The sequence below is a fragment of the Mixophyes fleayi genome, chromosome 6 (assembly GCF_038048845.1).
Source record: "Mixophyes fleayi isolate aMixFle1 chromosome 6, aMixFle1.hap1, whole genome shotgun sequence".
Lineage (NCBI taxonomy): Eukaryota > Metazoa > Chordata > Amphibia > Anura > Limnodynastidae > Mixophyes > Mixophyes fleayi.
This window is the reverse complement of record NC_134407.1, coordinates 33,277,015-33,304,816: the sequence shown is the minus strand read 5'-3', so window position 1 is coordinate 33,304,816 and position 27,802 is coordinate 33,277,015. Positions and strand designations below refer to the sequence as shown.

Here is a 27,802-nt window from a genome sequence, read left to right as displayed (position 1 = left end):
TGGGGGAATGGAGGCCCCCTTAGCCCATTCCCTTAATCCGGCCCTGCACTCCGCTCTCTGCAGCAGTGAAGTGCAGTTCTCAGACGGAGCATGCGCAGAAAACTTCTGTGGATCGCACAGCAGCTCCGGGAACGAAGAGCCAGTGAAAAGGTAAGTTTTTAACTTCACAGGAACAGCAGTTTTTTTGTGACTGCTGCTCTTGTGGAAATGTTTTAATAAATATGAGAAATAGTTAAATTCTTATGCAATAAGGATTGCCAACTATTTTTCATTTTATGCGGCTGTTGCTAAAAATGCCCCAGAGAGAGAGAGAGAGACGGGCGAGGGTCAATTTGAAAGCAGCCAATGAGGAGCGCGAATGACGTCGGCATCATCACCTGCCGCAAATGGCTTTTGCCAGGACTGTCGTAAAGGAGCTCTCGGAAGTCGCGAGAGCGCCGCCCCATGTACCGTAAAACGCGACGTCGTAAAGAATAAACTCCCGCTCCAAGATGGCGGCGGTGCCAGATGAGGCGAGTGACTCGGTGAAGAAGGAGCCCGAGCTCTTGGAGGACGTGAAGAGCGAAAACTTGGGGAGCATCAAGAATGAAGAGACGGTGCTCGGGAATGGCAATGGGGTCTCCCCCAAACCTCCGAGTCCCCAGGTGGCCCCAGCCGCGGTCACGTCCCAGGCGGCGAGCTCGGAGATGCCGGACCGCCAGACCCTGCTGGCCGTGCTGCAGTTCCTCAAGAAGAGCAACTTGAAGGAGTCCGCGGATATCCTGCGCCGGGAGACCGGCCTGCTTAACGCCGAGGACTCCCTGAGCCCCGAGCCCTCCGGGGAGGCTGACGGGGCAGAGCAGACTCTCCTGAGCCGAGTGAGTGCGGGGAACTCGGGGATCTCAACGGCTGCGGCCAGCGGAGCCACATCCAACAGCGCCAGTAATGCGGGGATCCCGGGGAGAGGTGAGCGCAGGGACCCCAGCAGTCTGCTCGGGGTGACCATGTCTCTGCCCCTTATGCAGTGTGCCAGTATATCTCCCCCATCCATCTGTGTCTGCATCCATCTCTCTGCTCCTTATCCAGGGTGACCATGATTCTCCCCCATTCATCTGTGTCTGCATCCATCTCTGCTCCTTATCCGGGTGCCAGTATATCTCCCCCATCCATCTGTGTCTGCATCTTTCTTCCTCTTATACAGGGTGACCATGATTCTCCCCCATTCATCTGATTCTGCATCCATCTCCCCCTTATCCAGGGTGCCAGTGTATCTCCCACATCCATCTGTGTCTGCATCTTTCTTCCTCTTATACAGGGTGACCATGATTCTCCCCCATTCATCTGATTCTGCATCCATCTCTCTGCCCCTTATCCAGGGTGCCAGTGTATCTCCCCCATCCATCTGTCTGCATCCATCTCTCTGCTCCTTATCCAGGGTGCCAGTGTACCTCCCCCATCCATCTCTCTGCCCCTTATTACGGTGCCAGTGTATCTACCCCATCCATCTGCGTCTGCATCCATCTCTCTTCTCCTTCTCCAGGGTGACTATGTATCTCCCCCATCCATCTCCTGTGCATGCATCCCCAGTCTCTGCCACTTATTCAGGGTGACAAGACATCTCCATCCACCCCTGCATCCATCTCTCTGCCCCATATCCCAGGCAATACTTTCACTTTCCTCCTATAACTGCACACATGCACCTGCTGACTATCTCTGTAATAGTGCTTTGTCCTACTTTATAGATTGTTGGTTCTCATCCAATGTGCTGGTTATTGTACTGCTAAGTTAAATGTGTCATATATTGGCTATCATAAGGGGGGCATGTATGAATGTTTATAAGTAAGAGCATAATGCCTTGTTCATCAGGATTCAATAGATCTTTCATAAAATCAGCAGTTTATTGAAATGGTCCAATGGACCAGTTTTTGCATTATAGCATTTGCAAGCTTACTGAGGATTTGTTTAGAATATGGAATGTAGAATTGAGATCATAAGTTTATTCCCATTTGAGTTTCAGTGGGCTGCTTAATTTGATGTGTAGTGAATTTTGCTACTTACTGTCTCAAGAAATGAGTGCAGTGTGTTTAATTGTCTTGACTAAATATTGAGGCTGTTTAAGTGTTACAAAGGAAAGTGTTATATTTTTGATAGTATTACATAAAATATATATTATGCAGGTGCTTTTCACTATCCTATCTGATGTTTTGGCCTCTTGTTTACCTGTCCTTATCAATAATTTTCCTTCATAAAATGTATTGAGTGCAGACTGTAACATTGCTATGAAAGGCTGTACATCTTTGTTGTGGGGGGCATAAAGAAATATGCTTATGTTTTAAAGTAAGCACATTAATATAGTAAAATTCTAATAATGTATAAGATCGCCTATCTTGTGTGGTCCATATAAAGATTAATATGTGCCAGTGCTTCAAAGTGATTTGGCAGGTAATGTTCATTTCTAGTTAACTTTTTTTGAACCTGTATTTTTTTTGTTTTGACTTTTAGCTCCATTGATTAGCGGCCCACAGGACCAGCCAGATGTCAGTGCTGTTCTGTCTGCTTACACCCAGCAAGGAGATCCAGCTCTTTATCAGGACTATTACAGTGGCCTGAAGCGATTTATCGAGTCTGTGCTGGATTGTCATCGTGCTGAGCTTTCCCAGTTATTCTACCCATTGTTTGTACACATGTATCTGGAGCTGGTGTACAATCAGCATGAGAATGAAGCAAAATCTTTCTTTGATAAGTGAGTAAAGTTACTGTGGTATTTGTACTCTCTACAAAAAAGTCATCAGAATTTGCAGTGGATGTAAAATTATAACTTTACTCAACATATAACTGAACTTGGTCAAGCAGCACTTGGCTTAAGTCAACTTCAGTCATTTATTGATATAATGATATACACTGAATCTTAGGAATACACTCTCATTTACCTGGGAGAGAGCAATATATCCAGTGTGTTTTGACTTCTCCTGGGTTGTCAGATTAAAGTGCTAGCTCCAGGGCTGACTTATTATATGCTACACCGCTCTACTGCTAAGCAACTTGAAGGCAGCCTGCCTGGGGGGAAAAGCATAGCCTACTGAATAAATTACTCTTCTGCATGCTAGGAGGCACAACGTAAATACTAGAGCAAAAAAATTGTGCTAGAGGACCTTATAATAACCGGTCTGCTTTAAACACGGCCATGGTTTTAGAATATTTTCACTGTTTTAAAATTACAGGATGGAAATAAATGTTGCTTGAATTCAATACATAGCATAATGAAGAGTTACTTTTAATACAGCATTTTGTTTGCATCGTATCGATAATGCAAACAAGATGACACCACTCGTCCACGGTCAAGCAGAAAGAATTCATCTGAAAATTTTATTCTAAATAACTTTTTTGCCAAACAGGGTCTGTTGATTTATTTTCTGCCACCAGAAGCATTGCGATAGGCTCCCTAGTGTGGCCTTCTGGGACCCAAAAAAGCGAAGGAAAATGAAAGTGGCGGTTCCTGTGTGGACAGGACCTGGTGTTAGAGACACTCTTCCCCCTGTCTACCAGCAAAGGAAAATAAATGCCTCTCTAACCTTTAGGAATTAGATCTTCAAGGCACTAAAAATTACTATGCATTGCAGAGCTAAAGAAACAACATAAAGATAAGATGTTTATAGTGTTTTGGATATATCTGAAAGCCTAAGCTATTTTCAGTCCACAAGGCAACGCTGGAAATTATTGAAGAGCAATAGACAGCTCTTCAAAGATGTTGGTCTGCATCATTTTTTTTTTCTTTTTAATGAACAAGATTCCAAAACCTGGAAAGGAACACCTAGGGGTAAATGTATCAAGCTGTGGGTTTGAAAAAGTGGAGATGTTGCCTATAGCAACCAATCAGATTCTAGCTGTCATTTATTTAGTACCTTCTACAAAATGACAGAATCTGGTTGCTACAGGCAACATCTCCACTTTTTCAAACCAGCAGCTTGATACATTTACCACCTAGGGGTAAATGTATCAAGCTGAGAGTTTTCTGGCGGGTTTGAAAAACAAATCAGATTCTAGCTATCATTTATTTAGTACATTCTACAAAATGAAAGCTAGAATCTGATTGGTTGCTATAGGCAACATCTCCAATTTTCAAACCCGCCGGAAAACTCTCAGCTTGATACATTTACCACCTAGTGTTAAAACACTGGTTGCCCATTTATCTAAATACATTGCTGTGTCATAGGAAAACTTCTGGTTTTAAGGATCCAGCTGAGAAAACATTGGAATGTTCCATGAGGCCTTGGTCTTTAGTTAGTTATTTAGTAAATTCTATAAAATTACAGCTAGAATCTGATTGGTAACATCTTCACTCTTTCAAAACCACAGTTTAGTAAATATACCCCCTAGTGTAACAATGGTATGTGTAGCCAGATCTCTACGTTCATAACTAATGCTGCTGTAAGGTGTGAATAACAAGACTCCATATAAATAGGGATAGCAGAATTGCTTTTTGTGATTTGTTCAGCACCATGCTTTCTCTGTGGCTGATCTTTAGTCATTAAGGATGGCAGCATGATCATCTGAGAACCACATCATGTTTGGCTCCATGGTTGAGTTACTGGATCACTCATATAAATTTGAAGGACAGGCTTTGCATGATTCCCTTTGGAGGACATAGTTCTTAGTCCAGGGCTGGACAAACTGGTGGATAATCTGACACAAAGGGAAAGAAAAACCAAAACAATAACTACAGAATACGAAAAAAAAAAACCTGTCTAATGAGGAAATTTTTGTTAGAAGATGCAGAGAAGCTCAATTTTCCCAGGTAGAGATATCAACCCTGGGGACAGTGGAGCAGAAGGTTCTGCCAGAAGGATTAAAAGTAGGATAGGTGGGTTCCAAGACTGTCTGGCATGAAAAGTGCTTCTCATGGTGATTGATAGATCTCTATTTGGAGGTCCATTGCTGCTGCATTCACTATCTGGTGAACACAAGGTAACATATCACGGATCTATTTCAAACTATTAACAGATTATTTAATTGTTCTCAAAAGTGTAAGGAACACCCACCACCCACTTGGTGAGACATGAATGATAGCAGTGCTTTATTAGATGAGGCTGAAATTGCAAAATCAATGTTAATAATCAGCACTTTTTCATTTGAGTGTTTAAAATAAGTGCTTTTATTGTTTAATTTATCTTATTGCACTCGGGTGAAGTGAAGCATAGCTAATATGTTTGTATCCTTCTGTATTTCTAAAAGATTTCATGGAGACCAGGAATGTTATTATGAAGATGATCTCCGTATTTTAGCCAGCCTCACAAAGAAAGAGCATATGAAAGGAAACGAGACCATGCTGGACTTTCGGACCAGCAAGTTTGTATTGAGAATATCCCGTGACTCTTACCAGCTGCTGAAACGCCATCTGCAGGAGAGGCAGAACAATCAGATTTGGAGCATAGTGCAGGAACACTTGTATATTGACATATTTGATGGCATGCCACGCAGCAAGCAACAGATCGATGCTATGGTGGGAAGTCTTTCTGGAGAAGCCAAGCGAGAGGCAAACAAAGTCAAGGTTTGTACTACTGTAAAGAGGGAGATGCACATAAGGGGTGATAAATATAAGTATTTGTGAAAGGTGAATTTGTTGTTGGGTATTTGTGAACTTTGTGAAATGTTCTAAATCTTGAACATTATTTTTAGGTGTTTTTTGGTCTTCTGAAAGAGCCGGAGATTGAGGTACCTTTGGATGATGAGGATGAAGAAGGAGAAAATGAGGAAGGCAAGCCAAAGAAAAAGAAGCCAAAAAAGGATAGTATTGGATCGAAAAGCAAGAAACAAGATCCCAATGCGCCACCACAGAATAGGTACGTGAGTGCTATACAAAGTGTTACGGGATTGAGGAAACTGGGCATTGTTGACTTGCTTTCAAAGTTTTGTGGTGAAATATGGACTTTGTGATGAGATCATGGACAGCTCCCGTAGAAATAATGGTGTTCTATAAAGTGGTAATAAAGATACAAATAAGTTGTTTTCATAAATACGTATAAATGTTCACCTGTTAGAATGTATTTAAAGTTGTAGTTTTGTCACTTTTTGTTTTAAGGTACATTGTATAAGTTGGAGTCACTAAGTTTACCTAAGGTTTTTTTGTTTGTTCTTTTTATAACCCAATGGAGTTTGTATCTTTGTCAGTACGTTTGTCTCACACAAAATGATAATGCCTTGCAGGTTTCCTCCGTACTCCTATTTGCCTTTAAGAGCACATAATTCAGCATACTCTCAGCTGATAGGACTTGGAAGCTCGACTAGCTGTCGCCATGCTCTCTCCTGGGTTAGTTATCAGCTCTCCGGCTGTGAGATATGGAGATGCTGGCTGATAGATTACAGAGCACATTAGGCACACTTTCCTTTCTGAGTGAAGAGTGTTATTTTTTTTTTGTTTTTGTACAAGGCATTATTGTTATAAAAAAAAAAAATTGGCCGTAGAACCTGTTGACTAGTTATCTTTAACTTTCCTAATACTAGAATTGCACATAAAAAAATATAATGAAAATTTGTGTATTTTTCCAAAGTTTTTGTTAGTGCTTTTAAAAGAGCACTTCTATTGGTCCTGTTGCTAGCTAAATATGTCCACCGTATACAATAACTAGGGAGTGGTCCACTTACCCTATTACCTGAAGCTGTCTCGTGTTGATTCTTTTGCCTCTAGAGGACTATAGTCTGTCTATAGTGCTGCAATAGAGCAGTATGGAAGCACTCAAATTCAGGTAAAGGGAGGAGGGGTCCCCAGAGGACATGGGGCATATTTCATTAATAATAAAGTTGTCCCTTTCAAATATTGGATACAGTAACTAACAAATTTACTATTTGCTTCTATGTCTGATATCACAACTAACTTGTAATTTTATTTTTGAATGACTGCCAGAACCTCGGGCAAAGCAGAAATGACCATTTATTCCCCAAAGTTTTATTTTGACTTAAACTGCTTTTATATTGCTAGGATTCCTCTCCCAGAGCTGAAGGATTCTGACAAACTTGATAAAATAATGATTATGAAGGAAGCCGCAAAGCGCATTCGGCTTTGCCCTGAAACATTGCCATCAATCTGTTTCTACACATTCCTTAATGCTTATCAGGTATACAACACTAACCCCATCTAGTCTTAATGAATTTATTGCAGCTGTTTCATGTAAATGGATCTCATGTGACTTATGTCTGTGGTTCTGTGCAGGGCCTGACCGCAGTGGATGTCACAGACGATTCCAGCATGATTGGAGGAGGATTTGCCGATTCCACTGTGCGTGTATGGAGCCTGACACCTAAAAAACTTCGTAGTGTTAAAAGCACAACTGGTAATACGTGTTTTTGTTTTCTAATAGAAATAAGAATGGAAACTCACATAGGTAGATGGATAGTTGAAGAAGTTCAGTCATTAAAATTTTTATTTTGAGGACTCTAAGATATTTATAATGAGAAATCCTGCAATGATTAAATAAGGAAAGAATGTCACCATTTACAATGTTTAAAAGCAGCTCAGGACCTACTTGTCCTCTTTCCTCTCTGGATGATGCTCATTAGAACAGAATAGCGAGCATTAAGTGGATTGAATATTCTTATTAAAGTAAATCTGTATCTTTGTGTCAGTGAGGAACTCTAAGGGTAATGGCGTATGGTCAATATTTCAGCTGCAGTTTTTCAATTTGAAAAATTGAGTTTGTCGTCAGGAAAGATTTCTCTGCCGACTCAAATTGCTGAATATTGTTCACAAGTCAGTTTCAAAAGAAAAAAAATTAGCTACAGATCAACGATTAACAGAAATGAATACGCTTTATGTACCAGATAATGGTCAGATACCATTGATTTCAATAGAGCTGTATATCTCGGTAGCCTTTTACTTGCTAAACCAAAATGCTGTCTGCAGTGGTTGACTACAGTAGTAAGAGGTAAATTGCTGTTGTTATCGCTGTCCATCTCCCAGTATCGTTTAACAAATGTGTGTTTGTATTTTACAACTAAATTTTTCTTTTTTTTTTTTTTTACAAAATTGTTGCAGAATATTTGCCTGTGACATTATACTTGAGAGAATGTACTTATATAAAACAATAGAAGATTAAATCCTTTACATAGTGTTACTTCAGAAAGGAGAACCTGATTGCATCTCATCCAACATTCATCCATGTTGTACTCTGCTAAATTTGTTAGACTTTTAACAATGTAATTTCTACAGTAGCGGTGCGTATGGCAAATTCATGTTCATATCTGCTCATGATGGTTCTGCCTTCTCATCAGATCTCAGTGTGATTGATAAAGAATCAGATGATGTCTTGGAACGAATTATGGATGAGAAAACTGCCAGCGAGATGAAGGTGTTATATGGACACAGTGGTCCTGTATATGCAACCAGCTTCAGTCCGGACAGGTAAAGTAAATAATCATTTGAACTGAAGATAAATTCTACTATTAAAATGTACATGTGGTCTGCACGCAGTGGAGGCAGCCATGTTGTAGGTGGAGCTAATAATCACGAGAATACAACCTAAGAACCAGTTATAAATTGTCTTGGTAATGTCGCTGATTCGTAGTGAATGGACAGGCTGCATTCTCATAGATATTGGTTGTAGGCAGAACACACTGCTTAAATATAGGGTGTGTTCTATAAACTATCTCTGTATAGATGGCCACGAGCTATTCTGTATAATATTATCTGCATATAATAACACTAATGCTCATTAGCGATAGTCTAATAGAACAGTTCACCCACTGGCCAAAGGCCAAAATCTCTTACAAACCTGTCAGTGGTCATTTGCAACAAAACATTAAGCCTGTATCTGAAGAGACCAGGGGCTAGATTTACTAAGCTGCGGGTTTGAAAAAGTGGGGATGTTGCCTATAGCAACCAATCAGATTCTAGCTTTCATTTATTTAGTGCTTTCTACAAAATGACAGCTAGAATCTGATTGGTTGCTATAGGCAACATCCCCACTTTTTCAAACCCGCAGCTTAGTAAATCTAGCACCAGGTATAAAGTACATGTAACATTTAGGGGCATATTCAATTGTTGGCGTTATAGCCAAAATTAACGCGCTGCACGCACTATTACCGTCATTACGTTAATAGTGTGCGTAAATACTGGTATTACGGTACTTTTCTCACTGGATTTCAGCTTGCGGCTCAGGGAGCTGCGAGCTGAAATCCGGCTTACTATTACCGTAATACCGGTAAGTTTTACCGCGGCAGAACCCACCGAGAATTGATTATGCCCCTTAATGTGTGTTACAGCTGTAGCTTGTTCAATAGTCATCTTTTTACATGTCTGCATGAAGTCTTCTAGGCAGACATTAATGTTCTTTAGTATGAATGAGCATGTGTATAGTACATGTACTGGCAGGAGCATGCTCAGTGCCCTTGAGAAGCATTCTGTGACATCAGGCTGCCAGCTTACAGTACATGAGCTCAATGTCACAGGAACTTCAGCACACACAAACAGCTAGTTTAAATAAAGCCTAAAGCATCTGACTCAGCGGGATGTGCTTTTATAGCTGATTAGTCTCTTACCTGTATGCATGTTGAATACATAGCAAGGCTTTTACTTAGGATGTTCTGTAAATCTTTTTATAGAAGACTGCAAACCAGTAATTATTTTTTTTTCTTTTTAAAGTTCCTAATTTGTTACCAAGTATTAAGCTTTGAACAAATGTTTGTGTTTGGTTTTACCATTGATTTACTCAGCATGAAAAAATCCAGATTAGAGTTAATAAACACTTATTCCCCAGGTTACTGAAACTCTTGTTTGAAGCATCCACTGCATATCTACAGAGAGAAAATGAATCATTTAATAAAAAGGGTTTATTTACGCAATAACTGTTCTCTCAATGACCTTCCAAAATGACTGCAAACTTTATTCCACACTACAGAATTAGAAAAAAAAAAAAAACAACAACTTGTAGAGCACAGACTGTACTGTTAAATAAATGTAGAATTGATGTCTGTCCTAGGAATTACTTACTGTCCAGTTCAGAAGATGGCACCATCCGGCTATGGAGCCTTCAGACGTTCACCTGCTTAGTGGCATACAAAGGGCACAACTACCCGGTCTGGGATGCACAGTTCTCTCCGTACGGTTACTACTTTGTTTCTGGAGGACATGACAGAGTTGCTCGGTAAAAAGAAAACATTTTATTATTAACCCTCCTAAATATTAATGTATTCACTGTCCCTTACCATTAATATCTGCCTCAGCCAATCTATTGCCACTTATTGTGTTTAAAACGTATTCAGGATAACATTTTAATTATGTAACTAAACTTAAGTGTGTTTAGTATTCTGTATTAACATTTGTAGAATATAAGAATGTTTAATTTGCTAATGTTTTTCTTTACCCTGTGATTGCCAGCAATAGGTCAGTCATCTCTGCCTGCAGCTTTCAAGAGGATAGTGAGACTAGAATCAGTAGGCCTATGGGAGATCTAATGTGTTTCTTGATTTAATCAGACACCAGTTTGTGTTTTGGATTCCTATCTAACCAAATACGTTTACTAACTATTTGTTCAACATACTGAATGTGCAGGTAGATGATACAGAAGATGTGTACTTGTATGCGAATGTAATTTAGTAAGATTTCACTACACTACAATTGTTGCGGTATAGTTCTCAATGGTGTATTATGAGGATTTACTTCCCTCAGATCTCCTAGCACCAAACATATAGAACATTAATTGCACTATGTGATATTGAAAATTATAATCCGTAATGTCACATACTATTGAATTTGGTAAGAGATGTCAAAAAGCATAGCCATTTACACACCTGCAGCCAGTGGAAGCAGCCGTTTTGTGGGCTGACAATATTGAAGAAGAAAACAGCCCATCAATTCACTAGGAACTTAATGCCTCTGTCACTATTCCAAAATAATCCACTGAATGCACTGTTACTGTCTTCCAGTAGGGGGCAATTGCATAATAAGTAACTAAATGCTATGCAAGTAAACCTGTGTTTTGTAGCTTTTAATCTACACAAGATTAATAAATACTCCTCGCATCTTTTCCAGCTTATGGGCTACTGACCATTATCAGCCTTTACGTATATTTGCTGGCCATCTGGCAGATGTTATAAGTACTCGTTTCCACCCAAACTCTAACTACATAGCCACAGCCTCAACGGACAGAACAGTCAGAGTATGGGATGTTCTAAATGGGAACTGTGTAAGGATCTTCACTGGACACAAGGTAAACATTGGATAAATCTTCAAATAATGCTTCGTCTTCTGTGCCATACTCTTCACACACACACTTTTTGCCTTATAACAATGATTGCCACTGCTGGTAATATCCTTACATAGTCCACACATTATTTTTCCCAGGTAGATACAGCAGATGATCCCTTCACCCAGAGGCAGAACATTCTTTCATCTAGCCCCATAGCAAAATTTGTGTAGGGGCCGGGCCATGCTGTTCTCGCCTCTCGGGCCCCTTGCTCTTAATAGAGCAGAACCTCTTCTGAGCATGGGCCTGTCAGAGGTCAGTCTTCACCCTTCTGTCTTCCCTACTTTACAGAGCACTAGTATGAGTGCACTGTAATGTAGAGAATAACGCAGCCACACATGCTAAATATTGGCTAATCGCACAATCTCTCCAGCAGTCTGGATGTGGTGAACCACACAGGGATCCTATTGATAACACTGAACACAGTCTGGTGCTAATTTGTGCCACCTTTTTACCTCCAAACTGAACAAATCAGTTGGCAGTGTTTTGTGTCTCATTGGCACACTTCTTCATTACATTAGTGTGTTGATCCGAGCAGGGGTTTTCCTCCAGTGAACATGTCTGTCGTTGAAGTGGTCATCTATGTGGACTGTGCACTCGCACCCTAGTGTAATTCCTCTATCAAAGTCTTCTCGCCGCTTGTTAAAGGTGGGGATTAATGGCATTTGGAAGGACTGGGCTCAAATTAAAATTAAGCAAACCAGAGAAAATAGGAAGTGCAGGTTATGGGATCTGATAGTATTTACACCTTAAATACCTGGGAGTGTTGTATGTATAAATATTGACTCCCTTCCTCTTACAGAATGCTTTAGTATTTCAGAGTTTAATCTTCACATCTTCACTAACGTATTTTGTCTTCCTGTGCAGGGACCAATTCACTCAATGGCATTTACTCCCAATGGAAAGTTCCTTGCCAGTGGAGGCACAGATGGCAGAGTCTTGCTTTGGGACATTGGTCATGGTTTGATGGTTGGCGAGTTGAAGGGTCACACAAACACAGTCTATGCACTTAAATTTAGCCGTGATGGAGAGATTTTAGCATCAGGTATGTTTATGGAGTAGAACAACATTTTGAATACACAATGAAGGCAGTTGTAGCAAGAGATGGGGGAAAAAATATTCTATTTCTGAATATATTTATCTCTCCAAGTGAACAAAATATTTAAAAGGTAACTCCACTCAAATCTGTAAACAATGTTGGTTGGAGTTCTAGAAGGTCAAAATGAATGCAGAATATGACTTAGCTGGGGTCCAGCATTCCACCCAGAAGGCTGTCATGACCTGCAGATGCTATTTCCATCTGTCAGCATCAAGTTGATGTACAATACGCTGTCTCACGAGGAGTGAGATTATTTGTGTTTGTCACTGCTTTATCAAACAGGCAGCATGTTATCCTTTGTCAACCTGCGGCTGGCAGAAGCATATTGTCGGACCCTGCTCAATGTTGAGGAGGGGGATCTGTAGATACCCACGTAAATTAATCTGCATTCAATAAACAGTTCCACCTAAACTTGAAATCTAGCCTTGTAAGGGGATCTCCACTACCAAGTACAGTATTTGCCCCATAACTTGAGTTCTCTACTAGGGACCACCACTGGTAAGAACCCCCCCCCCCCCCCCCCCTTCCAATTCTACAATATTTTGCTTTCTTAACATGACAACACTGAGGGAGGATTCAGTCTGCACTGTCCATTTGACACAGAATGGACATAACAGTGCCTGTTTGAGACTGACTGGTTTTATTTTCATCTGTTCCAAGTTCTCAACCTGAGAACCACAATCTATTATGCCGGCAGGGCGAGTTCTTTCAGTGGTTGGGTCCCTGGCATTGAGCAGCCACAGTTGTGGGGCTGCTGGATTAAGTGTTAATGCCACTTAAAATGTAACTTCAATAATTTAAAAATGAATACGTTAGAAAATAGCAGTGCTCTGTTTATAACTGATGTTACTCAAAATTAATTCTTGTTGATGAAATTAAATTCCTAATCTTCCCCACCTTTTCTCCTTAGGTTCAATGGATAATACAGTTTGCTTATGGGATGCAATAAAGGCTTTTGAAGACTTAGAAACAGATGATTTCACAAGTGCTACAGGGCATATAAACTTACATGAACATTCCCAAGAGTTGCTGCTGGGCACTTATTTGACAAAATCTACTCCTGTTGTCCATCTTCACTTCACACGAAGAAACCTACTCCTGGCTGCTGGAGCATATAGCCCGCAGTGAACAGATGCACTTTATATTTAATGCAAAAAGATCATCTTCCGTCGTTTTAACCCGCAAAAGTCCACCTAAGGGCAAAGGCCTTGTTATGCAACAACGTTACCAAACGGGACACAGATGTCATTTTTGAGCAAGATTCTCTTGCATTCTCTGCACTGCCTTGTTTGTTCCAGACTGCCTTCACTTGGAAAGCAACAGGGATCAAACACACACACGTGGAACTGGTGCTGTGATCATTTGACAGTTATAGTTTAAGCACTGAGTGCTTGTGTTTATATAACGCTGTGTCTATTTGATGACTGCTGCTTCAGCATTTGTCCATCAGATTTCAGAAGGTATATATAGGTGTAATGTACTACACTGCAGCAGTGTTAAGTATTTGTCTACGTAGACAGAAACAGCATCATTCTAATCAGTGACTAAACTTAAAGGGGTGTTGCACTACCTTGTTCTTGAAATCCTGATTTCTGCATTTAACCACCTGAATGTGATCAGGGCAGGATATGATCTGTTGGAAGCTGCTTTTGAACCAACAGCCTCGACAACATACATGGGTCCTTTTACACTTTTTTTTTTTTTTTTTGCAAATCTGAGATGGCAATCAGAATTTTGAGGGGGTAGGATAGCCACTTTAACAGAATAGGTACTGGTCTACATGCATACATCCTAAACCAGCCCCCCCCCTTCCTCCCCCAAATACTACTCTATCGATTGTGGATTATGTCCCCAGATTGTTGTTCTAGACTCCAAATATGAATGCTGGACTGCTAGTATGTAAACAACCTTCTGGCCAGTTATCACACGTTTTTCATGTGAATCAAAATGCTCAGGTATTTAAACTATGAGTTTTTCATTATATGTAACCTCCATTGATAATTATTTCATCTTTAAACTCAGATTACCACAACCACTTATCTATTCCAATACATAGAGCAGAGACCTTGACTTGAGTCATCATTTAAGTGACTGTTTTCTAATACAACTACAAGCAACATTTATTGTATTGTTTCCCACCAAGTATGGTTCTACATCAATGTCCCAATAAGCATTTAATTTTTTTACTACCTCTAACTGGAATAAGCCTAAGCTGGTTGAAATGGATGCTGGAGCAATAACAGTTGTTAGCCTTTCACAGATAAGAAGCAGAAAACCTACTTGTGAAATATGACATTTATTTAATCATATACCTCCAACAATGTGTGTTGTAACATGAACAGTTGAGCAGCAGATGTAGCTGCCACTTTTTGTACAGATTTTTTTATCTTGATATTTTGTAAATAAAGAAAACAAATACAAGAACGTTGTTTCTAATGGTAAATAAGAGTGTCCAGCACCGGATGGGCCTGCAACTTGGACTTCAGTCTTGACATTCAGGATCCTGTTAATGACAAATTTATAAGTGAGAATTGCTGAAACAAACAGTTATTTAGTGTGTAATTCACCAAACACTTCTGTTTCTGACAGGTATCTTATGTCTGTTAGTGCTCTAGCTTTGGATTCAGATGTTAATCATTTCATAGTATGGAAAGACAGGAAAATGGACCATTAAGCTGTGTACACACTACAGAAAATGTCACCCAATGACATCTAATGATTTTACCAAGGGCTGAAAGTCCTGATGGAGTATGCATGCCCATTAATGCGTACACAGCTGTAGTTTACCTCCAGCTCTGTGATCCTCATCAGTCAACTATCTGCTGAACAGATTGTGACTCTGCACAGTCTATAGAGATCTGACTACACTGCTGATCTTGTGTGTACACACTTCAGAATATGCCTGACATCGTTGATAGATATTTTTAGTCAGTTTATAAAATCAAATAATACGATGTGCTTAGGTACAAGAAAACATGATAATGGGAGCATACACCAGCGGTTCCCAAAGTGTGCACCGCGGCTCCCAGGGGGAACCCCCCCCCCCCCTAAAACAAACACCAATCCGTGTGGTGCCAGGACCCAGCATTCTCCCTCTCTCACGCAGCTTGTTACTATAGTGACAAGCTGCGTGAGAGAGGAGGATGTTTTTTTTTCTGGCTTTCCCGAGAGAGGGAGCGTGACAGGGGGCAGAGGAGCGGGGACAGCGTGTCTGGATGTAGAGGGAGCATTTTTGCATACTAAAGTATTTCTGTCCTGACCTAAATACTTTACATTTTTTTTTTTGACCCAACTACTTCTAAAACAGGACTGCTCAGTAATTATTTGTGCCTTGAAAAATTATGGAGACTTTAAGGGTGCCGCAAACTGCTAAAATTTGGGAACCACTGGCATACACACTAGTGCAATATCTGACCTAACAGTTTATCATATGACTGGCACAAGACGTGGGTGAAAAACCTATGTTGTCCTTTAAAAAGACAGCTAAACTGTCTTTTAAAGGGCTTCCATTGTAATGTCATTGAAGGACACTAAATGTGGCTTCTCTCTAATTGCTCATAATAGTAACTTGCATTCAACTGCACAGCAAAATCAAATACTTAGATGATCACAAAAGTTGTAACTTTTGTATATTGCAACTAGTATTTTAGTTTCAGTATACCTTTTCACCACAAAAACAATTAGTACATTTCCGCAAAAATATGAAACTGGAGGCATATTCAATTAGCGGATGAACATCATGGTTGCACATTGCTTATGTTAAAGCAGTACCACAACATTGTGGATTTGGAGCGAACGAAAATCTGTAATGTTGCAGTAATGTGGAGTGCTTTTGACTCCATTCTGGAGGCGCGTAATTGAATATGGCCCCAGCATTTATATACTGTGTATAACAAACTTTAGAGAAACAGTGTGAATTCTTTTAATACAGTATCTAATGCCAATAACTTTTGTATGATAGTTACAGTAGTCACAAAAGACGCAAAAACTCCTTAGAAGTATAGATAAGAGCAAGAGGTCTCAGTTATTTGGCCTAATCAAAGCAACTACGCTGTAAATTACTATTGCTCCATGCTGGGGAACTGAGCAAATGTCCTTTTAAAAAACAAAACACTAACAGACCCAACAATGTTTTTGGGGTTTTGATCTACATACTTTTGTACAATATTAGTTATACTGTATAATCAGAATATGTAACATTACCTGACTTGAACATATTTTTGCTTTTACAAGGGGCAGGTACAGTCCAAAGGGGGGGACGGTATAAAGCAAAAAATGTCATGCTGTGAACTTCACTCATTAACTGCTCATTGATGGGGCATAGTGGGCCCATTGCTGAAGCAAGCAAAGTTATTTTTCATCAGGTAATACAGTCTACTAGAAACTATCTGACCAAATATTGTAGACCGTTAATATAAAAGGAAGGGGGGGGAAAGAAAAGCTCACAGCAGTCTATAGAATATAAAGGATATGTCCACATTTATCAAATAATAGATGGCATACAATTCACAATATCCAGTTATAAATCTTTCATACATAATAACATCTATTTTCTTTTTTCCAAGGGACAACCAGGCCTCAGTGGTAGATTTAATCACGTCCTCTTGATACCTGTTCTGTTAAACTACATCACATCACATTGTGTGATGCTGTCGTTTTGCAGAACAGCACCTATTTATCCACTTTTTCAGTTTTGTTCCCTTGATTTAAAGTTTTAAATGTAAAAAAGTAGAACAAGTTTCTAGACTGTAAAATGGATATTTACCATTATTTTTCTGTTACTGCAGCTTGTTTCTTAGGTTTCAGCTTAAAGAAAAGGATAATCGCTGCTATCGTCCCATAGGTAGCCAGCACACACTACAAAATAAAGTACCGAGCGTTACATGTTGGGAGAGGCATATATGGAATTTAGTGTTTTGTTTTTTTTAAACTTACATTCCTCCTGCCTATCATGGTGTAAGAATTGAAGTACTTCTGGATACCGGTAAAGTGGTGCTGTGCGCCTGAATCGTGTCCTCCCATGGCTTATCACCTTGAAAACAAATAAAAATCAGATTCAAATCAAAAAACCAAATGGAGCTCCCACATCTTCATTCAAATGGGTGATTTAGCCGCTTGGGCCATCCAGAAAAAGTGCTCAAATACAACCACTGTGAATATGTAATGCTGGTAACCATTCTTTGGGCTAAACCACTTTCCAGCAGAATGCATGTTATTACTACTGAATCGATCAGCTGGACTCATGAATATTAACTCAGTCCACAAAACAGCTGTATAGAGACAGACAATGCGACAATCTAAGAATTAAAAGTCTCCTATGACGTACATTAAAATATATAGTGAACTATTCAAAATGTATTTTCATTCAGCACCATCCACTCAATGCAGTAACAGACAGGCCCCATATAGAAACCTGTAATATATATTCAGACCAGTGACACTCTTGCTAGAACAATGTTTAGTATTATAGATGTTTGCAGTTTTTACAATAAATCTGTTGCATTCCTTTATACACCTTGAGTAATGTTCCTCTTTGGTTTGGTTAATATTCCCAGTACAGCAGAACCTGCATGATGTTTGCATACATATAGAAGTTTACAATTTATTGCTGATCTGTCGCTGGTCCATCCGTTATATCTATGTTGATGTTATCTGACTGCATATAAAAAAGGTTAATACATTGGGTAATAAATTCATTAGGCTCACAGGTTAAAGTGGAGAAGAAAATATGGACTAAAAACAAATTGATTATAGGGTATTGTAAATTGTATGGTACATTAACTATAAATTTAAGTACTACAGATGAATAGGCAAAATATGTCCTGACAATCATTCTATCACAGATTAGGGCCTTCACCGAGCTTAAAAACCAATGTTATCTGACACATGGAATCCTTCTCTATGTGCACTGTTCTCACGTCTGGATGGGAGCCCAAATTTGTATTTATTTTTGTTGCACAGTGGAAGTACAGAGAAGAAATAAGGCAATGTTAGTTTTTCCTCCAATGTGGCACAATCACCCAAAAGTGGAACACATAGGAAGTTAAGGGTTTTGCTTGGATGGAGGGCTACACTTCTCAAAGTAACGATGTGAAATGCTGGAATGTAGCTGGTCGCAGTACCTCCTACCAATGGCCGATATAGGGCTCCAGGAAGAGGTTTGTCTGCTGTCTTGCACCAGGTGTAGTAGAAGGGCATGGTTGGGGAGGAGGAGAGGGAGCTATCAACCTTCTGTATGATTAAGGGTATTATATCTTTCATTATCCACCCTGTAACACTACAGCTATTTATTCCTACATATAACACACAAGTGATGTTAATATATGTATAAGCACCTGTAGATAATCTTTGTATAAATGGCAAGTTCTGAGGGCATAACTTCAGTGTTCACAGTGTCATTGGGAACACATTGTATAAGGTATAATACAAAAAAAAAAAAAATCAGTTACAAATAAGTCATCAAATTTATGTGACTTATTAAAAATAAACAAAAAAAAATACTTGTCTTACACCTTCATAACTATATATGGTCACATAGCTACTTGGTGATGTTTAATATCCATATATTTTACAGTATGGAGAACATTATCCCATAAGTAATATCTTTCCTACATCCAGCTATTCTAAGTGCCAGCAAAGGGAGATCGACTGGTCACCTTGTTCCCATATATGCCCACTTTTCCAGGGACACTTGGCTGATGAGCCAGTGAAACTGCTTTGTGGCAAATCTGAAACACTAGAGCAGTGATGGCCAACCTGTGACACTCCAGGTGTTGTGAAACTACAAGCCCCAGCATGCTTTGCCAGCTATCAGCTAGTTATCTACTGGCAAAGCATGCTGGGACTTGTAGTTTCACAAACACCTGGAGTGTCACAGGTTAGCAATCACTGCACTAGAATGTCAGGGGCAACCGCAGGATTTGTAGAGGGGAGTTTCCACACCACACCGCCAATGGGCGTGACCAGCATGCATGGGGGCATGGCTATAATTTTAGACAGTGCTTGGCTGCTCTCAAACTCTTCCTATCCCCATAATATACATGGGCAATGCTGTGTGCACTACTGTTAGGTGCAGGCAGGTCTCCCTTTTCAAGCAGAGCTGTGTGAAGTGGGAGCAGGGTCCAGACACCTCAATTATACAGTGCCCCAGGCTTGGAGGGGGATTTCAATGCACTAGGAACCCCCACCCCCCCCTTGTTTTGCCTATGAATGTATATTAAGGTTAATATAATTTGATAACGTGCTTTTTGCAATTTAAATACTCCTATTTCGTACAATTTAAGTTCTAAAATACAGAAAGTAAGAATAGCAAGATTCTCATAATTCAATATGCAACAAATACATGAGTATTTACAAATGTGACTTGATTAGCAAATAAGTATTACCCCTTTCCTGTTAGGAAGACAGGGATTTGGAGCTGAGTACGTGTATAATGGAATGATGGGGACATTTGATGCCCAGGCCTCCGAGATAATCGTGTTACCAACAAACAAATATTGCACATTACATATATAGATAGATAGATAGATAGATAGATACACATAACCATCACCCTACTAGATGCTTAGTGCCCAGTGCGGCCTAGTGCCGGTCACTCACCTGTCTGTATCAGCAGCGTTGTGATCTGTGCCCTTCACCACTGTCTACTGCGCTCGCTGTGGCCGGTCTCTCGCTTTCAAGACATTGTCTGCTACCATTGGCTGCCGTGACTGCCCGTCAGAGTGTTCTCTCACGCCATTGGCTGACACGCTTGCCCTGTCTCTGAGACTGGGAAGGTGACTCCTGCGACGCTTCCCCCATTGCCAGGAGTAGGAAGTTCCTGTAACGTGTGAACCCTACGTCCCTTGTGCTTCCGGGTGGCTCTTAGGGCACCCACACGTGGGTTCTCACGCTGCATGTTTCCTAGTGGGATAAGAAGTAATAAGGAGTAGTAAGGGGGCAGATTGCTCGCTGTGGAGTGGATCGTACAGGCGGTAAGTAAATATAGACCCTGTGTGGTCGGTGATCTCATGGGAGGTATAGGGTCATCATGTATATACTGCTGTCCATCACTCCTTCCGTGTGTGTCTTACATATATACACCATACATGTCTTATTATATGATATAATAAGACATGTATGGTGTATATATGTAAGACACACACGGAAGGAGTGATAATTTATATCTAACTGTAGCTGTTATTGGTACACGTCCTGGCATTCACATAGCATGGATGGCAGTGCATGCTGAGACTTGTAGTTCAGCATCTGTTAGAGAGCCCTGGCAGACCTTATCTGTGTGGAGTTTGTATGTTTTCCCCGTGTTTGCGTGGATTTCCTCCGGGTGCTCCAGTTTCCTCCCACACGCCAAAAACATACTGGTAGGTTCATTGGCTGCTATCAAAATTGACCCTAGTGTCTCTCTCTCTCTTCTCTCTCTCTTCTCTCTCTCTCTCTCTCTTCTCTCTCTCTTCTCTCTCTCTCTCTCCCCCCCCCCCCCCCCCCCCCTGTGTGTGTGAGGAAATTTAGACTGTAAGCTCCAATGGGTGCAGCTCCCAAAAAAGTTCTGTAACCAGCAGTTGGGAGCAGACATTGACTGTGGATGAGAAACGCAGATATTGTGAAGAGCGAAGGTGTTTAGTTGGGAGATATTGAGACAAGTAAGATATGTATGTGGGTGCAGATTGTTTTCATGCTTTTGTATTAATGTGTTTCTAATCTTTGCAATAGCTGGTTTTCTGTGGATTTCATATTGCATTGTTCTCATGGACATGATATGTTACATTTTGTGTTTCTTGTTGTATTTCTTTTATTTACAATGTTCTATGTTTATATCACCAGCTTAAAGCACAGGCCAATGTGTTTCCTCCCTTGGCTTTGTTATTAGTGAAGAGAATGAAAGTGCACTTATCTCTCACAGTGTGGAGGCAGCCTTTTAAAGTGCGGAAGCATTGTGCACAAGCACCGCGGCTCAGTCATGCCGTTGTCTCCTTATGAATTAATTGATAAGCAACATTCTCAAGTCTATTTGGTCTCAACTCTATTTAGGTAGTAGGCACTTTTACAGAAGGCCATGCCCTGATTTATCAGAATCCACACTCCATCCATTTAGCCCTTCTCCTAAAAATCAGGAGAACCCGCCTTAGTTCAGGATGTTCACATTGTTGTTTTTTTTTATGCAGATCATCTGATTATCTATTAAGGAATTTGATTAGACAAAAAATAACTGGACAACTAATTTAATTCATAAGCAGACTGAGACATGACAACCCCTGTTAGAATAAATCAGCAGGTGTTTAATTTACAGCGTTGTTGGCTTAAAAATGGACATATTTTATTTATTGGTTTCTCATTCTGTCAACACAGATACACAATAACAGAAAACATGGAAGAGAGTTTCCCTCGAGGAGGCTCCCAGAAAAAGTCAGATGAAACTGCACCCAAGAAGAGACCTCGGGAAGATGACAACCTCTTTTCTGTATGTCATACGTGACACATTCTATACAACTTTAATTTTAAATGTTTGCACCTTTATTCTTTAAAGTCTCAAACTATTAGTTTTTGCTACATATCTGGATTGCTGGCAAGAATTTCATAATTCGATCCATAAATTATAATCAATAACATGGTGCAATAGCACTAATGCTCAGTAATGCAAAGCAGCCAATTGATTTTATTGGTCTAATTTGCCCTAGACCAGGGGTGGGCAAACCAGTCCTCAAGGGCCATCAACAGTTCATGTTTTTAGGATTTCTTTAATCATGCACAGCTGAGTTAATCTATTTGGCTGGATCAGTAATTATCCCAGCTGTTTCTACAGACAGAAATCCTAAAAACATGAACTGTTGTTGGCCCTTGAGGACTGGTTTGCCCACCCCTGCCCTAGACTGAGCAAAGCTTCATGAATTAGGTTCTAGGGGTTACAGCACATTTGTGCTATTTGTATTGTACTTGGATACCTTTTCTAGTATATTATTACGTTGGCGCTATATAAATAAATGATGATGATGATGATATTATTTTGGTTTTATTTAGGTGCATCATGAAGAGGAGGAGAAATTGAAGAAGAAAAAGAAGAAGGAATTTCATGTCAAGTCAACGACTCTTAAACAGGACAAGAGATCGGTTCCAAAAGAGGATGCCGTGAATTTAGTGAAGTATAAGGTTAGTGGGCTCTTGTCCCCAGTAATAAGCAGATGTATGAACTTTGCGCCATTTAGTGGGGCATTTCACACCACGCTTTTTTGTCAGGAAACGCCCATCGGATCTCTGTGTTGGCCAAGCCCTTCCAACTTAAACTCCTGCATGTTCATATGTAGGCAAGTTTTACCAAACTGATGCACTCTTTGTTAATGTTAACATTCTAATGATCTGATTGGCTGCTAGTTGTTCTAGCTCTGGCCTCTTCATTTTCTGTCCCAGTTTTGAAAAATGAATGCAATAGGTGCACTGATCCTTGTCACACTCCTAAAGATGTCTATATTTCCTTTTTTGCTCATATGCTTTTACTTCCCTGTGTTTTTAATCATTGCAGTAGCTGGTGTTCTGTCTATTTCATAGTGACTTCTCATGATACATGGAATGATGTGTTACATCTTGCCTCTCTTTTCACATTGCTTTCATTTGCATTGCTCTGTCTTCATACCACTATCTTCGAGCACAGGTCAAAGCTGGGATCATAGGGAAGTTAGTGTTCTAAAGAAGGTGAAATATATTGTAAACAATATTTGAATGCAATTTTGTAGAGGCTATAACTTGTGATAAGCGTAGGGCAGAATATAAAGGGAGCTCTGTATTTATGTTGTAATACCGTACTTTGATTAATGAAAATACTGAAAGTGCACTGATCACTTGTACAGTGTGCAGGCAGTCATTTCATTTCTGAAGCAATGTGCGCTAGCACTGTGACCCATTCGTGTTGCTAGTTACTTATGATTTAACCTATAAACAACATCCTCAAGACTATTGGTTCTCAACTGTGTTTAGGTGGTAAGCACTTTTACGGAGGAGAAAACGAGGATTCCAGAGACCATGTCCCTGGTTGGCCAAGCTTGACCTCTATTTAGTAGCAGTCACACTCCATTCGGGTGAGCCATTCACCTGTTACCCACTGGAACTCGGGACAGTCTCCTAAAAATCAGAACTGTGGATGACAACTCTCTTCAATTCATTGTTCCCTTTTATATATGACACACCTGTGTTCTGTATCTTTTAAATGTGGGGAACATTGCAGCAAGCAAAATCCTGTGTACATCACTTTGTACTCTGGTTTATAACCTGTATACTGTAAATCATACACTTGTGTACTAACACACAAGCTCTTATACTTAATTTTTGTTCTTTCAGGACCTCCGTGTTGGGATGTTGTTCCTGGGCTGTGTGAAAGAGGCTAAAGATTTTGAGTTAGTTGTGTGCCTGCTTCATGGACTTATAGGCTATGTCCAAGCAACAAATATCTGTGAGGCCTACACAAATTTGCTGAATGAGCAGGTGGAAGTAGAGGAACCTCTGGAGGTAAGTGCCTGTGCCTCCATTGTGGGTTTATTTTTTGGGAAAACATCGCTGTTTAATTTGATTGAAACAAAAAAAAAGGAAACTTAGATGGAGATTGACTTTTGAGAACAGTCTTTGTACACAATGTATGTTGGTCGATGCATGCACTTGATGGGATTTTGTGTGTTTATATTGCAGGATTTGTCACCTCTGTCTAGTCTGTACTCACCAGGGATGTTAGTAAGATGTACCGTAAGCAGTTTGGATACTACATCTGGCGGCTACAACAGTATCAAATTGTCTTTGAACCCAAAACTGGTCAATGTGGATCTTGCTCCTTCTTCTTTGCATGAAGGCATGGTACGTACTGGTGGCTTATACTGGAAATGTTTCCTTTTGATCTCTTTCTGGCAGTGATCTAGATATAAAGCTTATTTTTCTTTCCTACCATTTGGGGACACTGCGAGACATTGGGGTATGAACCATAAATGTTTGAATGTTAAAAGAAAATAGAGTACAAACTCTTGCAGTCTTCAGGAAGTAGCCTGAGTTTGATCACCTGGCTGGTGTTTTGTAGCGTCGTTCCATAGAGTGCTTCTGTTTGTACTGTGGAATGTTCTAACTGATCGTGTTCTCTCCTAGTTTCTGTCTGGCTGTGTGTCCAGTGTGGAAGACCATGGCTATCTCATTGATCTAGGAGTTGGTGGGACTAAGGCTTTCCTGCCTCGGCAAAAGGCGGAAGTGTATTTAAATCAAACCAGCAAAGGTGAGTGTACAGTAATAGTATGGGGCTTAGAACTGACTGCGCTTGTTGTGTAGATGTGGTATGTGGTGCTGAGAACGGTGGAAGTTCCAGGTCCTTGTGTCAGGAAGTAGTGCAGGATACCGTGGTGCAAAATGCTGTTGTCTGTTTAGAGGTCTGGATGGAAAATGAGAAGGGGTGGGCGCTCTTTACCTTTACGATGCAGACCACCTTGGTTTGTTGGTGGTGGTTGGAGAGATGATTGTGCCCAGATGGGTGTCGGGGGGGCTCTCCGTTTAAGGTGGATGTATCGATTATCCTTCTAGTAAGTGCCTAATATCTTGTTATTTTGATAGCTTTGAGACAAAATAATAACCGATGTACACCTTATTTTTTTTATTTTTTTTTAAATAGCACCTATACACCTTAGTAGCACCAATATTATATCAGAAACACAGCCTGTAAATTCACTAGAAACCAAAGTGCATGCAGCCTGCAAACTGGTGACCTTAGCTCTGTGTTGGTCATTCTCCTTGTCTCACTTTGTGTACACAGGTGCTGCCCTGCGTATAGGACAGTATTTAAACTGCGTTATTGACGAGGTAAAGCTTGATGGACGAATCGTGCGCCTGTCGATCACCCAGTCAGATGTGGCTGCGGCTGTCGCCACAGAGGAGCAGCAATGGACTCTGAATAACCTGCTGCCTGGCCTGGTGGTAAAAGCAGAGATTGAGAAGGTACATTAATCAGAAGACCCCATGGTCTACACCCGACGCTGGTTAATGGATAGTCTCGCTGGAATTTACTGTTGTTCCTTCTTGTTACAGATCTTCACAGACCACATTGCCTTGTCCTTCCTGTCTTCCTATAAGGGTGTTGTGGATTTCTTGCATTTTGAGCCTAAGAAAAGCAACTTGTACAAGAAAGATCAAGAAGTATGTTTTCAAAAGCTGTTTAGAATGATTTGGTTTGGGGTTGTGTTTTTACACTTTAAAATGGCATTGTATAAAAGATTCATAAAGCCTAAAAATAGATACAAACCACTTGAATAAACAACACATTGAGGACATATATGAAAACCTGTGAATAGGAAAGTGTACTGAAACCCAATGATAACAATTTTTTGTTTTAAGCATAACTGCTCGGATTAGCTACCTATGGCTCTAGGTCCACCCACTTCAAACTTGCTCACAGTTTTTTTTTTTTTTTTTTTGGTTTTTTTTTACACGTATATTTTTCTGCCTCCAGTTAAATGTGGAGAGTTGGGTGCTGGGATGACCATTGAGAAGGATGTTGCAATAGGTGAGCTAGAATAAAGGGCTGAAACACTTTCTCTTTTAGCTGAGGTGACAATCCTTCAAGGCCTGTTGGAAACTTGAATTTAAAACCCTGAAGTCTGTTTCTTACTGTAGATTGTGACTGTTACGGGTTGCAGAGCATTGCTGAACAGTCTCTCTAACCGGTCCCTCTGGACTTGGTCTCTTTCAGGTTAAAGCTTGTATCCTGTGGATTGATCGATCTTCCAAGACCATAAGACTGACTCTGCGCAAGTCTTTCCTGCAGCCGGGGAACCCGGTGAAGCAACTAACTAGTGACTGGATTAGCGTTGTGCATGAGAACTGCACAGTGAAAAAGTTGTTTAGGAAAATGGGAGCAGTCTTTCAGCTGGATGCAGATACATTGGGTTTTGCATTTGTAAGTTTATGATAAATCCCTTGTGCATGCAACAGTAAATTGCCTTATACACCAGTGTCTCCAGCATTTGTAAATATCCGTTCTCACTCATCCTATCAGGGGGACACTGCTACCTTGGGTTGAGGTGAGAGCACAGGAGCTGGGCACTTAATAGTTAACTGAAAGATTGAAGCTCCTCCCCTCTCCCAACTTCACTCTATCTTCAGTTCTTTTTAAGTGCCCAAGGAGCTGGGCAGGTTTTCTATGGGGCTTCCAATTACACTTTGGCTGTAACATTCCCATGCGGGAATACTCCTTGTTTGCAGGAGGAGGTGGCGCCACGTCTTCATCTGACCCCACTCCTCCGTTTTCAGGGTTCACTAGCAAGAAACCCCCCTCGCTACAGAAGTACTTCTGCACTGGTGATGACCCTGTTTAGCCGGTGCTGTGAAGTGCTATTGTTTTCAAGATGGACGCCGTCACCCGATCTGGAATAATCCGCTCCCAAGGAAGTTCAGGGGCAGAGTTTTGGGGCTGTCTTATTGCTGGCCACGTGGCACCCCTTATTATGGCTAATGCTGGTATGGTCAAGGGAACCAATGGGACCTGTTCTATGGGCAGAAAGCACCCATTGTGCTGGGCCAGGGGGGAGAAAGTGGAAAGGTCCACCAGAGTATGTCTAGCTTACAGACAGTGGAGGCAGCCGTTTTGTTGACTGAAGCAATAATTATGAGAATCCAGCCTATTAATTCGCATGGAATAAGTGCCCCCTAAATATCATTCAAGCCTCACTGTTTCTTAAATGAATTGATAGGTGTCATTTGCATGAATGTTATTTGAACGTACAAAATGGCATAAAAGTATAACATTGTCTTGTCATTAAATGTGCTTTGTAGTAACTCAGGTAATTTACACAATTTAATTTGAGACCTGGAGTTAACGTTCCAGTTGACTTGTATATAGATATTATAATGTTTGTATAATACTGATATTATTTCTGTGTTTGTTTTACAGAAACCTCACCTTTTGACGTCCAATCAGGACAATGCTCTGGATAAGTTTAATGGAGGTTCGGTCCACACTGGGCGAGTGGTGGGATTTAGCCCCATGGATGAGACACTTCTGCTATCTTTTAAGGAGTAAGACACTATTTGCTTTTGTTTCAAGTCACTTATAACCAAGTCACAGGGGAATGCCATCTAGCGTAATTGGATACTGACCCAACACCTGCAGCTCTCATACGCTACAGGCTTTGTGTGGCTCCACATGATCACTTTTCTCCCACTGCAGTCAGTAAGGGGGGACACAAGCGATGGATTATGTTCCACCACTAGGAGGCAGCACAGTGGGAAAATACTAACTACACCTTTCCCCTAGAACGATCATACTCATGTTTTGTTCCAGTGTCTTGCATAGAGCGTGGACACAGGGCCTTCAGCCCCAGGTCCATTTTTTTTATTTTTTTTTTAATGTTGCTTAGTTGCACCTGTACCGGGAGATATCTTAAACTATAACTCTGAAGCCATTCTGGCACTTGGAGGTACATCCTCTGCAGTGCCCAGGGGCATGCCAGGGAGGTGCAGTACCTTCTTTCCACCC

At 40.6% G+C, this 27,802-nt stretch overlaps 3 protein-coding genes across 3 annotated transcripts in view; 2 read left to right on the top strand and 1 right to left on the bottom strand.

Annotated features, from left to right (window-relative positions):
• Positions 1-465: 465 nt before the first annotated feature.
• Positions 466-14,739, top strand: TAF5 (TATA-box binding protein associated factor 5). Its single transcript, XM_075216217.1, has 11 exons — positions 466-945; positions 2,482-2,722; positions 5,212-5,527; positions 5,656-5,819; positions 6,956-7,091; positions 7,187-7,307; positions 8,245-8,374; positions 9,951-10,115; positions 11,003-11,180; positions 12,084-12,261; positions 13,226-14,739. The coding sequence occupies exons 1-11, from the start codon at positions 492-494 to the stop codon at positions 13,441-13,443; spliced, it is 2,301 nt and encodes a 766-aa protein (XP_075072318.1). The 5' UTR covers positions 466-491; the 3' UTR covers positions 13,444-14,739.
• Positions 14,596-20,068, bottom strand: ATP5MK (ATP synthase membrane subunit k). The gene is made up of 4 exons (XM_075216220.1): positions 19,915-20,068; positions 17,251-17,347; positions 17,081-17,172; positions 14,596-14,818 (listed from the first exon to the last, which is right to left on the bottom strand). Exons 2-3 carry the CDS (start codon positions 17,335-17,337, stop codon positions 17,083-17,085), a joined length of 177 nt encoding a protein of 58 aa, XP_075072321.1. The 5' UTR covers positions 17,338-17,347; positions 19,915-20,068; the 3' UTR covers positions 14,596-14,818; positions 17,081-17,082.
• Positions 20,069-20,150: 82 nt separating this feature from the next.
• PDCD11 (programmed cell death 11) overlaps positions 20,151-27,802 on the top strand; it is a 31,063-nt gene continuing 23,411 nt past the window's right edge. The window contains exons 1-10 of the mRNA XM_075216216.1: positions 20,151-20,288; positions 21,661-21,772; positions 22,330-22,458; positions 23,641-23,808; positions 23,986-24,147; positions 24,430-24,553; positions 25,085-25,266; positions 25,357-25,464; positions 26,018-26,224; positions 27,218-27,342. Coding sequence (XP_075072317.1) covers positions 21,680-21,772; positions 22,330-22,458; positions 23,641-23,808; positions 23,986-24,147; positions 24,430-24,553; positions 25,085-25,266; positions 25,357-25,464; positions 26,018-26,224; positions 27,218-27,342 — 1,298 coding nt within the window. The 5' untranslated portion in view covers positions 20,151-20,288; positions 21,661-21,679. The remainder of the gene's footprint in view (positions 20,289-21,660; positions 21,773-22,329; positions 22,459-23,640; positions 23,809-23,985; positions 24,148-24,429; positions 24,554-25,084; positions 25,267-25,356; positions 25,465-26,017; positions 26,225-27,217; positions 27,343-27,802) is intronic.

Coding starts and splice junctions, on each gene's coding strand:
- TAF5 (XM_075216217.1), top strand. CDS start 492: ATGGCGGCGGTGCCAGATGAGGCGAGTGACTCGGTGAAGAAGGAGCCC. Junction 5,528..5,655: donor GAGAGGCAAACAAAGTCAAG/GTTTGTACTACT, acceptor CATTATTTTTAG/GTGTTTTTTGGTCTTCTGAA. Junction 7,092..7,186: donor CATTCCTTAATGCTTATCAG/GTATACAACACT, acceptor GGTTCTGTGCAG/GGCCTGACCGCAGTGGATGT.
- ATP5MK (XM_075216220.1), bottom strand. CDS start 17,337: ATGGGAGGACACGATTCAGGCGCACAGCACCACTTTACCGGTATCCAG. Junction 17,173..17,250: donor CCATGATAGGCAGGAGGAAT/GTAAGTTTAAAA, acceptor TTTATTTTGTAG/TGTGTGCTGGCTACCTATGG.